Raw genomic sequence first — 13718 nt, 5'->3', positions numbered from 1 at the left:
ATGGGATTACTAGTGGATCTAAGGCATTGCCTGCTGGCCTGCCAGGAGGGGACCAATAGTTGAGACCACAGGATGAGTCTAGAACCCACGCAGTTGTTTTTCATGCTCATAAAAGTGAAAGCGGGAGACAGTGTGGGATGGAACAATGAGTGTCCTTCTGTCTGGAAATCAGAGTTAGCAGCCTGTTTCCTTCCCACTGAGGGACTTTGATGCATTCCCACACTCTAGTCCTAAGAGGGACAAAGGGAACCCAGCAGGAGCTGACCCTGTTTCACAGTCAGTCACACAGAGAGACCAGGAAACCTGCAGGGAGTAGATTACACATCATTTATAGTTGTGGTTGGACCTCAGGTGTCCCTTTATCTCCATGTGACCCCATGTCCCTGAGACATCTCTGAGCCTTCAAGCTCACAGCTCTGAAGACTGTGAGCATCTACAGCCGCTTACCATACTTTTCTCACTAAAGATCCCCAAGTGACATCTTTCCTCTCTGGAAATGACCAAGCAGGTAGGAACAGAAGAGTTCACATCTTGAGCCTCCTGGGAAAGGGCTGCCGCAGTTCCATACTTAGCTGGGCAGGAGCCCAGAGTCTAGTTCAAAGTCACAGAGAAATAGACAGGAGGGAAGACTGGTAGACCCCAAGGCCAGGATACCCATCCCCCAGTATGCTAGATCCCAAGGCCAGCACACCCCTACCACCCCCCAGTATGCTAGACCCCCAAGGCCAGCACACCCATCCCCCAGTATGCTAGACCCCAAGGCCAGCATACCCATACCCCAGTATGCTAGACCCCAAGGCCAGGATACCCATACCCCAGTATTCTAGACACCAAAGCCAGCACACCCATTCCCCCAGTATGCTAGACACCAAGACCAGCACACCCCCTACCCCCAAATGTGGCATCAATTTTTACTGGGTAGGACTCACGAAGGCTGGTGCTCAGAGACCTCAGAGCCAGAAATTCTCTCCCACTTGTGGGTCTACAGCTGGATGTCCTTGTTCTCACAGAAACACAAAGGAAACATACTATCTTTCTCATGAAGTATTACTAACAATAGTGTTTAAAAGCCAGTATTCAAAAACAAAAAATCCCACATGCAAATCTGGCCAGCCTAGAGTTACTTACGGTGATGTTACAGCCCTCAGGCTTTCCTTATACTTATAGCAACCCAGCCGGCTGGGGCCTAGGCCTTGGTGTGGTCAGTGGAAGTGTGGTGAGAAATGGGCCTGACCTGGCATGTCCTCATACCAGGAGGCAGAGGCCATCATCCAGAAGATTAGGCAGCAGCAGTATTCAGATCTGCTGGCCCACGACCAACTGCTCTTGGAGAGGAAGGAACAGAAGGTCTTCCTGCACTTTGGTGAGAGCACACTGCGTCCCCTTTATACCCTGACCCACCATCTTCTCTCTGCCTGAATGTCCTAACCAGGGAAGGGTTATGTCTACAGGGGAGGGAAGCTGGGCTGCAGGTGTCAGGGAAGCCAAACTGAAGGCCCCTGTCTGTTTCAGAGGAGGAGGAGATCACCTTCGCCCCCACCTACCGATTCGAAAGACTGACCCGGGACAAGTACGCCTACACGAAGCAGAAAGCGACAGGGGTAAGTCCTCCTGGAAGCAGCTCTCCTGCCCCAGCCACTTCCTTTGCCCAACCCACCATTCCATAGTGCTTCCTAGAAAGTGGGAAGCATCCTCCATCACCAGGCAACAACAAAAACAAAAATTAGAATGCACATTCTGGGCCTGGGGATGTAACTCAGTTGGTAGCGTGCTTGCTTAGTGTGCTCAAAGCCCTGGGTTCCATTTCCAGCCTCAAGCCAGGCATGGTATTATGCATCTCTAACCTACTACTTAAGAGACGGAAGCAAGAGGATCAGGTGTTCAAGATCATCCTGGACGACCTAGTGAGCTTGAGGCCACTCTGGGCTTCATGAGACTGTCTCTAAAAACAAAACCTTCACATGTAAAAACTGCCATCAACCTACACACACAGAAAGCTGAGTTAATAATGGCCCTATTCTGAAAAGCTGAGAGCATTTTAAAGCATTGGTTCTTAACTGTACAGAAAGGTTAGTTTTAGCAATTTGTCTATTTTTATTTTATGTGTGTGGGTGCTTTTGCCTCAAGAATGTCTGTGAATCACATGCATGCAGTGCTCACAGAAGTCAGAAGAGGGTGTCGGATCCCCTGGAATGGGAGTTAATGAATGGTTGTGTGCTGCCACGTGGATACTGGGAACCAAACCCAGAGTCTTCTGCAAGATCAACCAGAGCTCTTAACCACTAAGCACTGAGTACAGCCCTGTAAAGCTGGTTTTAAAAGACCAAAATAAACAAAAGTTCTCCCCCCAAATTCTGTTAGCCAAGATTTAACAGGCTTCCACCCATCTGAGTGTGGTGGTGCATGCTTGTAATCCCAATACCTGGGAAGCTTAGTTGAGAGAATCATGGGTTCAAGACCAGCCTAGACTACATGGCTAGACTCTAAAACAACACCAGCAAGACAGGTTCCTTTGCTATTGGGCTTATCAGAACCTATAAGAGCTTCCGAGCATTATAGTTCTCCATAGGTAAAGCCAAACTAAGCTGATCACAGAATAACTATTAATTTATTAATAAGGCCACTACTATTGAAAGGACAGCATTTGGGGAAAGATGAAATAATATATTTATTTATTCAAAGAGTTACTGATGGCCAGTAATGGGCAAAGCACTCTCCTGGGTAAAGAACTCTACCAGGTGTTGAGAGGTCAGAACTGAATATACATTGGTGGCCCTAGGCTGTTTATAGGAGGAGACAGAAGACAAGTGTGCAACTGACTACCCCAATAGAACACGACGTCACAAGGAGCAAGAGGAGGAGGAAACCATTGGACAGGAAAGATGGGGAGGCTTCTTAAAAATGTTAAAAATGCCGTCTGAGGTGCCTTGAAGGACAGCGGGAATTTGGACTTGGATGCATGAAGGGAGAGGGGGAGTGACATGTTTCAAGTTCAAGGGCACACTGGAGAGAGCCCAGCCAGGCAGCCTTCTGGACCTCGATCATTTTTCATGGGGTCTAACCCAAGGCCACCAACCTAGACAAGTCCAGGGATAAGCAGTACCAGATGAGCTTTGAGAGCTGCTTAAGCTAAGCATGCAGCTGGATGAGATCCAGGTACTGCCTGGGCTCGGGGGCAAAAGACAAGGACATGGAAGGGAGAAGCGGAGTGAAATGCTGGGAGGGTTCTCGCAGGAAGGGAGAGGGTGTCCCGGTGCAAGGTGAATCAACCTCACTCACAAGCAGGACTCCAGGACATCTGAAAGTGTGGAGGCCAAAGCAGAGTTCAAAGAGTTGAAGAGGTTAAAGCTTAGTGAAGTAAGCCAGACTCAGAAATGCAAGTATCATATTTTCTCTCATGTGCAGAATTTAGGTTTAAATATATATATACTTGTTTCTACTTGTAATCATAAAAATATTTTTATATTATTTACACACAACACATACAAGTAATGTATATGCCATCAAAGCAGAAAGGAGCTTATGTGGGGGAGAGAAGGGAGACAGAAGAGATGGGGTAAAGAACAAGAGCGGAGAGAATACAGGCAAAGCACGTACATGAAAATGTGATGATGAAACCCATTGTTTTACATGCGACCCTAAGAAGAAGCATTTCCAAAATAGTGTAAAGGGCCGGGATGGCTCAGTCATTAAGAGCACCGGATGATCCTGCAGAGGACCTGGGTTCAGTTCCCAGCAGCTACATGGCTGCTCAAAACCAGCGGTAACTCCAGGGGATCCAACATCCTTTGCTGACTTCTGTGGGCATTGCACACACATAGTGCATACACACAAACAAAACACTCACACATATAAAATAAATAAATATATTTTAGATAGTTTGAAGCTGTAGGGAAATTCCCTAAAGAGGCAACAACGGATGAATTTGAGGATGGCAGACATCCCCAGTTAATATTGTGTTTCTTGTTTTTACTAATAACAACGGAAGCAGCGTGCGTGCTATGAAACCGTGATGTTGCTTTTGTAGATGAAGTACAACCTGCCATCCTGGTGCGACCGAGTCCTCTGGAAGTCTTACCCCCTGGTGCATGTGGTCTGTCAGTCCTATGGTGAGTGGAGCATTGGGGGAATGCAGACAAGGCAGTGAGCTCTGAGGACAGTGGCAAACCAAGGGGCTGCAGTTTTCTTGGAGCCCTAACCAGAGTTGGTGTAAACCTGTCCTCCTTGGGCTGCAATGCAATAAATACCCCTGCTCAGAGAGACAGTAATGTACCTTTAACGGCAGCTCCCTCTTCTAATTGAGAATCTCACACAGTTGTATGCATTCTGATCAAATCCTCCCCCCAGTTCCTCTCCAGCTACCCTCCCAATTTCATAGACTCTCTCTCTTTTTTTAAACCTACTTAGTCCACTTAGCGCTGCCTGGAAGTGTGTGGATGTAGGAGCATCTACTGGAATATGGGTTGCCTTTTAAAGACCAAATCCCTGAAAAAAATATCCTGTCTCCCCCAGTAGCCATCAATTGCCAGTAGCTCTGCAGCTAGGGTGGGACTTTATGAGTCCCTCTTCCATCCACACTGGGATTTTGGATTTGGATTTTGGATCTTGTGCAGGTCTTGTACATGCAGTCGCAGCTGTTTTCATTTGCTCTCATATTTAACAAATGTTTCACTGCATGTGTCCACTCCCTCTGGCTCTTACATCTTCTGCAATGATCCCTGATCCTCGGAGGGAGTAGGTGTGTGTATGTGTGTGTGTATGTGTGTGTGTGTGTGTGCGTGCGTGCGTGCGTGCGTGCGTGTTTAAAAGACATCACAAGTTCCTAGGCAATGGCACTCAACCGTCATCCCACAATACACCACAAATGAGCAGTTCACAAGCCAGAGACCCCTGACAGGCAGTTCATGACCCACACCTGTTCAGCTGAGCCCTCATACCTACCCACCCTGCAGAATAAGGAAATAGGTTGGGGGAGTTTTGCCACTGTCTGGCAGCTGCCTTAGGGTCCCACTCTCTCTAGAGATCATTAAACTCTGATCTTCCAGATTAAGTTGGTTTCTGTTCCCTTTATCTGTTGATGTTTACTGTCTCACTGGGATAGTTTAGCATATGCATTGCAGTCCCCCTCCCCCTTCTCTTTAGCTCTGTCTCCCAGAATTGACTTCACTGATGAACTTCATACAGCACCTTCAGATGTGTGGTACAACAGCATCTCTTACACTCTCTGCTTACACACTTTCATCTCTTACACTCTCTGCTTACACACTTACATCTCTTACACTCATCTTACACATTTATATCTCTTACACACTTACATCTCTTACACTCATCTTACACATTTATATCTCTTACACACTTACATCTCTTACACTCAGCTTACACATTTATATCTCTTACACACTTACATCTCTTACACTCAGCTTACACATTTATATCTCTTACACACTTACATCTCTTACACACTCTGCTTACACACTTTCATCTCTTACACTCTCTGCTTACACACTTACATCTCTTACACTCTCTGCTTACACACTTTCATCTCTTACACTCATAGCATCGGCCAAGGCACTGTTCTGCCTTCAGAACCTGAAAGTTTGACAGGAGTATGTATAGCTCAGGGGTAGAGTATTTTCCTGCCGTGCATAAGGCCCTGACTTCAATCCCTAGTGCTGCCCAAATCAGCCAGACAAAATAAACACAGAAAGTACCCATATCTCATCCTTTACCCAGACTCCCTGAGAGTTTCCTGTTTTCCTACCCCCACCCATACCTGAGCTCTTCAGTCCTGTGACCTTCTTCCCAGAAATACACAGAGCCAATCATACGAGTGCCTACTCCCCGAATGCAGCCCTAAGGGTCCTCTCAGTTTCTGTCTCAGAAGATCGTACCAGCTATCTCCATCAGTCTGCTGCCTGATGGTGGAGGCTCAAGGAATTGCCACTTTCTCTTTTGACCTAACCTTAGCCTTCAGAACTGCCCCCTAGTGCAGGTTTCAGGAAGTGGAAGGAGAAGGGTCTGGAAGTGGCAACTGGGGTTGAGGAGGACATACATCCCACACATCACCCAGTGTGTGAGGGGCAAAGAGGAAAATCAACTTACATGCCAGGCTGTGTTGTCTTCCGTGGAAGGATGGAGACCTATTATTTTGCTAGTATCCTATTGAGTACCAGAGGACACAGTAGAGGGTTTAAGGAGTTGGAGGTGGAGGATGCCAAGAAGGAGGCCAAGGAAAAAGCGAATGCATGTCTAGAACAAAAGGGGAGGGAGCACTGGGAGCCTTAAAGGGAGGACTGGAGCCTGGGTTTTCCTCCAGCTATTAACATTGTAGCACCTGTTTTTTGCTGCATAACAATCCCCTAAATCCCAGTTCTTTAAACACTGAATCCTTTGCTCAGAATTCTCTGAGCTGGACTGAATTTGGACAGCTCATTTCTGCTGTTTGGTATCAACTGACTACACTGAGGAACCTGATCAGATCTGGGGTCCACTGGCTGTCAGAAGGGTGATGGTGACAACTCCTGACCCGAGAGGCGAGCTCAGGCATCTTTGCTTCCTGAACTCAGGGTTCCCAGCTTAAGGTCCATCCAGCCTGTCCCTGCACTGGGTTTGCAGCCATACCTTGGCCAGAAGGCCTCCTCCATCCCTGCTTAGAAATACCTCCTCTCCCTTGCAGGCAGTACCAGTGACATCATGACGAGTGACCATAGCCCCGTTTTTGCCACATTTGAAGCAGGGGTCACATCACAATTCGTCTCCAAGAATGGTAAGTAGTGGGCAGCATCAGCTTTTCTTGTTTCTCCCAAAGACAAGGGCCCTAGAGGCATTTAATTCTCTGGGGGCAGCTACCAATGTCCATGTTAGATACAGGTCCCTCTTTCCCACACACCCACAGTCTGCCTACCTGGTCTCTTCCTGTCCAGGCCAGTTTCAACCCAGAAATCCTACTTTTGAGACTCATTTTGGTAATTAAAAGTTGGAGGTTGTAAATCAGTGTTTACTAAGGTATGGGTTGTCTAATACCAAAGAAGATTCTGGACTGGGGACACATGGTTGAACATTTATTTACTGATAATATATGTACGTTAGTGTATTTTGAATCTATCTCTTCTGGATAAGCAAGTACTTCAGTTTCCTCCAATTGTGGCATATTTTATTTAATTACATCTAAGTTTAAAAACTGGCTCTAATTAAAGAAAATATTAAGCCAGTGTTAGTGTAGGTGCACAGTAGGCTGAGATGGTGAAAATCATGGAGATGGGGTGCAGAGTCCTGGGAGACTTGGAATAAGCTGATGCCAGGCTACCCTTGTCACAGGAGGGGCTGTGGCAGCCTGTTAAAACAAGTCTATCCAGCCCTGTCTTAGGTGATCAGGAAACTATCTTGTAACCACTCTTTACTTCAGAGCAGCAGATGACTGATTCAGGGATCCTGGGTGTGAGAGACCTAAACAAGGCAGAGAACACTCACTGTCTCACTCTGTGCTCTCTGTGCTGAGAGACATACATGAAATAAAACCATGGTCTTCCCGGGATGCCCTTCTCTCTACCATTGGATCAAACATCTGTGGGTCTGATGTGACCTTCCCTCTCCAACCACGTCTCCACCCCTGCCCTGTCTCCTGGCCACCTTTGTTCTGCTACCTTGCTGGCCTTTAGGCTCCACCTCCCCCTTTGTTCACACCCATGCCCCCTTCTCTGAGTTCTACAGTGCTGCTGGAGTAGCCTCTGTCACCTCTCCCTCTGTCACTGGGTAAAGCATCTTCATTTTCAGGCGTCATTTCCTTCTGCTGGGACTCAGTACACAGCAGATGCTTAAAAATATGGTTGCCAGTGTTGAGCCTTGATGGAACATTTGTCTAAGCAGATTCTGGCCAAGATGCTGTGGGGTTTAGGAGAAAGGAAAGAAGGAAGGTTGACAGGCTCAGAGGTGGTTACTCTCAAGTGGCTTAGAATTTATACGGGAAGACAGAACACTTGCCTAAAACCAATTCAAGATTGAGTGTGGTGGTGCACACCTTTGGTCCCAGCACTTAGGAGTCAGAGGCAACAGGCTCTTAGATACACAGTGAGTTTGAGACCAGTTCTGGGTACATATAAGACTCTGTCTTATAAAACAAAAGCAATAATAGAAACTAGTTTGGGTTGTATAAATTAGCACAGTTATGAACATGTTAGATGAAGGCCAGCAAGTCCCGGAGCCCAGAGTAAGGACTGGACATGACTGTGCCGAGGAAGTAAGGGCATATCTCCCTTGCTGTGGACTCAAAACAGCAGATTTGGGTGGTGAACCTCTAAATCGCTGTATGAACTTTCTGTCAGAACTAGTGGGGAAATCTGGGCCTGTTGGCTTATGCCTTTAACCGTAGCAACTGAGAACTTGATGCAGGAGAATAACAAGTTAGAGGCTAGCCTTAGCTATGTAGTGGGTTCCAGGCAAGCCTGGACTATCTAGCTAAAGAATGAGGGGGGAAGGGGAGGGATGGAGGGAAGGAGGAATAAAGGAAGGATGGAAGGGAGGGAGGCAGGCAGGCAGGCAGGGAGGGAGGCAGGGAGGGAGGCAGGGAGGGAGGGAAAGAGAATTAGTAGGGACAGATGAGATTGAGGGGTTGACTGGGGCCACACAGATTTGTTGGCAAAACTGAGATTAGATTGTGGGACCTTGCTGTCTTTACTCTTTCCGCTCTGCACTCTGCATGGCCAGCCTGTGACAGATTAGAGAGGCTGTGGCCATCATCAGGGATGCTGAGCTTGTGCAGTGAGTCATGAAACTTTAAGGAAAATCTCTCCTTCCACCCGGACATTCTCCATCCTTAGACCCTCAGAGGGAGCCCAGCATGGTTCATGGACAGAGAGAAGCTGGGAGAAACCTCCGTAGGTGGGTACAGTGTGCAGATAAATCCCTGGTCTCCCCTGCTCCAGGCCCTGGTACTGTGGACAGCCAAGGGCAGATCGAGTTCCTTGGATGCTATGCCACACTGAAGACCAAATCCCAGACAAAGTTCTACTTGGAGTTCCACTCAAGCTGCCTAGAGAGTAAGTGGCTTAAAAGCACCCTTAGGGGTGATTCTTTCACATAAGTGCCTTTTCATTAATAATCCACCCCTCACTGATGAGGTTTCACGGATGGGCCCAAGTGGGTTCACAGAAGTAGGCATAGGTGGGATGCCCACCCATGGCTATAGGCCCCTTCTCTACCTTTGTGGTCTGTGTTTCCACTGCCTCAGCCCTGGAGAAAGGGGCAGCCACTAGCGTACTGACCCCTCTGTCCCTGGCTTCACTGTCAACATTCTGTAGGCAGACTCTTACCCACTGAGTTTCCACCAAGCTGGGCTCTTACTCAGCTTTGCCCTGGGCAAATCCCCAGAGCTCTGGAGATCAGACAGGGTCTAACAGTTGCTACTGCCTTCCTGCTGTTGCCCTGGGCCACCTTGTCCTTCCCACGTTCATTCTGGGTCTCATTGTGGCTGGAAGCAAGATAGAGATGAACAGTTCCATTTCCGGTGGCCATGTTGAGCACCCGCTGTATTTATGAAGGATTCTCTCTATATGACATCTCCAAGCATGTTGTCTGAGACTCCCATGCAAGATAGCTACATGCTTTCTAGTTCTCCCTGGAATGGCCTCAAGAATAGTAGGGGAAGGGTATGAACCAATTCTGCAAACAGGCATGGACTCCTTGCTTCTAGGGCCCAGGAATACTGCCAGCCAGAATTCTGCCCCCACATACCTTTCCATACCTTCCTTCTCCAACCCAACCCACCCCTTCCCTGGGATAGTACCAACTTCACCATAACATCCTGAAGCTCCAGCTCAGCAGGCAGGGTCAAAACAGTTCCAACAGGGATGAGGGGTTTTGTGCGGGTGTTTTAAATAAACCATCGAGACATTTGCATAGATTTCTATGGAAACAGCATATTAGGAGGCTTAAATTAGAATTTCAAAAGGCTGTTATCTTGAGTGGCGTGGGATGAGCTGTCATGTTTCCCAATCTTCTTGCCTGTGGTGTGATGACTTCTTTGTTGCCTGGTATCTTGCGAAGAAAAGTCAAAAAGGAGGGGGGATCTCTTTGATTTTCCTAAAAATAATTAGACTTGTGTTGGCAAATGACCATGCCTTGAACAAAAACAGAATCCCCAGCTAACCTGATTCCTAAATGGTGCTGGGGCCGTAGAGATTTCGGAAGAAAGACAGTCTTCCACGGTCCAAGGAAGGCAACCCTCAAGAGTCTTTTCTGTCTGGTCCTTGCTCTGTGGTCTGCGAAACCAGCTTCTGATTCTCCGACAGGTTTTGTCAAGAGTCAGGAAGGGGAAAACGAGGAGGGAAGCGAAGGCGAGCTGGTGGTGCGGTTTGGAGAGACTCTTCCAAAGGTAACTCAGCGAGAGAAGGAGGCGGGGGCAGCAGTGGAGGCCAGTGTGCCCCTGCAGCATGTCTGCCAGGCTGTAGCCAGCCAAGGCCAAGGCCAAAGAGGTCAACTCAGACTTTGTTCTCAAGTGGTTTAAGGCACATTAAGTGACCTCAGTGTTCCTAAGCGGTTTTCAGCCCCTAGTATGCCCATTCCCCTTTGGTTCTTATTGTTTACTTGGCGCTTGTAGTACCTGAGACCAAGTTCAAGCCTTTGCACATGCCAGGCAAGCACTCTGCCATTGTGCTTTGTCCCTGATATCTCTGAGCAGTTTTTAGCAGCGGGAAGTTGGGGGCAGTGCTACATTCAGGAGTCTGTCATTCATCAAGCCTCACCTTTAGCAAACCTCGGGATACTTCAAGCCCAACTGAGGGTCTTTGGCAAGGAGACACATTTCCCATGGGGAGCAGGCCTCTTTATATGCAGCTGCAGACCTTGGAGGCGCTGAAGGGGAAGGATGGTACTGAAGGTTTCATTCCAGACCTGGCTGCCAGTCGTTCCCCTGGCCCCTAGAATATGCAAAGGAGGGAAGGAAGAACGGAGACTATGGACAAGGGGCCTGGAAGCTCAACCAAGTTTGGGGCTGGGGCAGGTGGCCAGTTATTCCTCATTTGGCTGAGCAATGGGCTGTACCTGCTCTCATGGGCGTGGAGAGTCAAGAGCTGAGTTTGGTTGAAAGAACATCTCCAATTCCATCTTCCTGTGTATTCTAACATCAAAGACTGATGACCCACATCCACTGTCCCCACCTGTCCTGTGGGCTCTAATCTGGTGCCTCCTCTGCAGTTAAAGCCTATTATCTCTGATCCCGAGTATCTACTGGACCAGCACATCCTGATCAGCATCAAATCCTCTGACAGTGATGAATCCTACGGTAAGCATCCCAGGCCAGAAACCATACCTGCCTATTAGCCTCAGCCTCCCACCTGAAGGTGGTGGTGATGACTCAGCCTTCCAAGAAAACCTGTCTGGCCTAGCAATTAAGAGCACTGACTGCTCTTCCAGAGGTCCTGAGTTCAATTCCCAACAACCACATAGTGGCTCACAACCATCCATGATGAGATCTGGTGCCCTCTTCTGGCATGCAGGCATACATGCAGGCAGAACACTGTATACATAATAAATAAATAAATCTTTTAAAAAAAAAGGGTGGGGGATAAAGAGATGGCTCAGAGGTTAAGAGTACTTGACTGCTCTTCCAGAGGTCCTGAGTTCAATTCCCAGCAAACACATGGTGGCTCACAACCATCTATATTGGATCTGGTGCCCTCTTCTGGCTTGCAGGGATACATGCAGATAGCACTCATACATAATAAATCTTTTTTAAAAAAAACTTAAAAAAAAATATATATATATGCCATCCTACCATGATCTGCCTCTTCCTCTGTCCCTCGACTTACGGAGGAACTTTTCCTCATGGCTTACCATCCCTCCCTGCTCCTCGTGACTTCTGGGCGCAACTGTCAGCAACCTCCCTCTTTGTCTTGCTCGGTGAGCTACAGGGACTATGTAATTTAATCTTGACAAGACTTCAAGAGGCAGGTTCTGTTTTCCCAGTGAGTAAACAAGTAAACTGAGGCTCGTGGAGGTCAAGTGACCTGCCGAGGTCACACAGTCATCATCTGAGCTGTGACTTGAACCCTCATCTTCCTAGGCCACTATGCCTCTCTTATGCCCCCAGCCAGCTCCTCAAACCTAGGTACAGAACAGCAGCCACTCCCTGCTGCCAAGTCAGCTCTCCAGCCTGTCTCTCTTTCATTCCAGACTTTTCCTTGTATAGATGTTTTAGACTGACCTATGCTCTTACCTGCTCATCTGGTTTTATTTCTTATACTGTTTCAAGCCTTGAGATGTGAGCTTTCCCTACAGCAATAAGATTAGCATTTAATGCTGTTTCTTGGATGGATTTTCTAGGATTTAATTTTTCTCTCCACATTGATCTGTATAGAGTTCTTTTTCCTATGAGGCTTGAGACATTTGCCCCATGTTGCTAAGGCACTGATCGAAAGGGTTTGTCAGTTAATCCATGCCTGGCTGATTGCTTCAAGAATTGTCTCCCGGTGCTACAGCTAAATCTCCAGGCATGCTCCATGCCTGTCTCATGCCATGGTTTTCGTGCTGATGCCATCTCTCTTCTCCCCCAGGTGAAGGCTGCATTGCTCTTCATTTGGAGACCACAGAGACCCAGCTTCCCATCTACACACCTCTCACCCACCACGGGGAGATGACTGGTCACTTCAGAGGGGAGATTAAGCTGCAGACGTCGCAGGGCAAGATGAGGGAGAAGCTCTACGGTAGGCCAGCCCTTCCCGGGCTTCCCAGAGGCCACTGCACTAGGGATGGGCATGTACTTCTCTCAGCAAAGCTATCAAGTGGTCTGTGATCCATGCCCTCAGAATAGAGCATGATTGGTTAGAAAGCCTCTAGGGCAGCATGGTGGTGCACACTTGGGACCCTGACACTCTGTAGGCCGAGGCAGGTGGATCATGAGTTCAAGGCTAGCCTGGGTGATGTAGTGAAATGATGGCTTTGACGAGAAGAAAAACAAAGGCATCTTATTTATCTCTCACAACAGTCCTGTGAGTCAGGTATGATTATCTCAACTTGGTAGATAGGGAAACTGAGACACAGATAGCCTAGGTGACTGGGCAAAGGTTACAAAATCAGGAAGTGGCTAAAATAATGTTCACCCAGGGCCAAGCAGGAGTTGGTGGGCACAGTGTTTGCCTGCCTGTTATGGAACTAGTAGGAGTAGAACTCACAACACAGGGGAGTGGGGCTCCCCATGTCAGGGAAGGCTCTAGTTCACCAAGGACCACTGCTTCTGTCCATGTGACCCCCCTGTGCCCTGTGAGAGATATTTTCTCTAGCAGGACAGTGGGTTAGAGAGATGGTGGTTGTTGTGATTTTAAAAAGTGGCTCAAGAGAGAAAGACATCATGCAACAGAGTTCAAGCAGAGGGGTCTTTTATCAAGGGAAATGGATGGTAAAAGGGGGAAGGGGAGGGGGGAGACCAACCTCTGGGACAGGAGCAGTGGAAGAGAGGAAAGAGAGAGAGGGAAAGGGGAGAGAGGGGGAAAGGGGGGGGGAGGGAGGGAGGTGGGCAGAGACCTTTTAAAAGGGAACATATTAAATAGGCACAGGTGGTACTTTCCGTGGCAGCAGCTGAGGGTGGATCTTGTCAGAACTCGAAAGGCAGACTAGTACAAATGCCTAAATACTAACAGTGGTCATCACTTAGCAATCACGTGCCAAATTCAGAAATAAAGTTGGGAATCCCTTTAAGTCCCATAACAGATACCTCTGCATGTGAG

At 48.0% G+C, this 13718-nt stretch overlaps 1 protein-coding gene across 1 annotated transcript in view; it reads left to right on the top strand.

Annotated features, from left to right (window-relative positions):
* Positions 1-13718, top strand: part of Inpp5d (inositol polyphosphate-5-phosphatase D) — a 103448-nt gene that overhangs the window by 81685 nt on the left and 8045 nt on the right. Inside the window, exons 16-23 of the mRNA XM_040753083.1 lie at positions 1255-1363; positions 1513-1601; positions 4028-4109; positions 6677-6766; positions 8922-9035; positions 10287-10369; positions 11191-11278; positions 12549-12698. Of these exons, the coding sequence (XP_040609017.1) occupies positions 1255-1363; positions 1513-1601; positions 4028-4109; positions 6677-6766; positions 8922-9035; positions 10287-10369; positions 11191-11278; positions 12549-12698 (805 nt within the window). The remainder of the gene's footprint in view (positions 1-1254; positions 1364-1512; positions 1602-4027; positions 4110-6676; positions 6767-8921; positions 9036-10286; positions 10370-11190; positions 11279-12548; positions 12699-13718) is intronic.

The sequence above is a fragment of the Mesocricetus auratus genome, unplaced genomic scaffold (genome assembly GCF_017639785.1).
Source record: "Mesocricetus auratus isolate SY011 unplaced genomic scaffold, BCM_Maur_2.0 Super-Scaffold_100010, whole genome shotgun sequence".
Taxonomy (NCBI): Eukaryota; Metazoa; Chordata; class Mammalia; order Rodentia; family Cricetidae; genus Mesocricetus; species Mesocricetus auratus.
The sequence above is the reverse complement of the archived record's forward strand: the minus strand, read 5'-3'. Positions and strand labels throughout refer to the sequence as shown.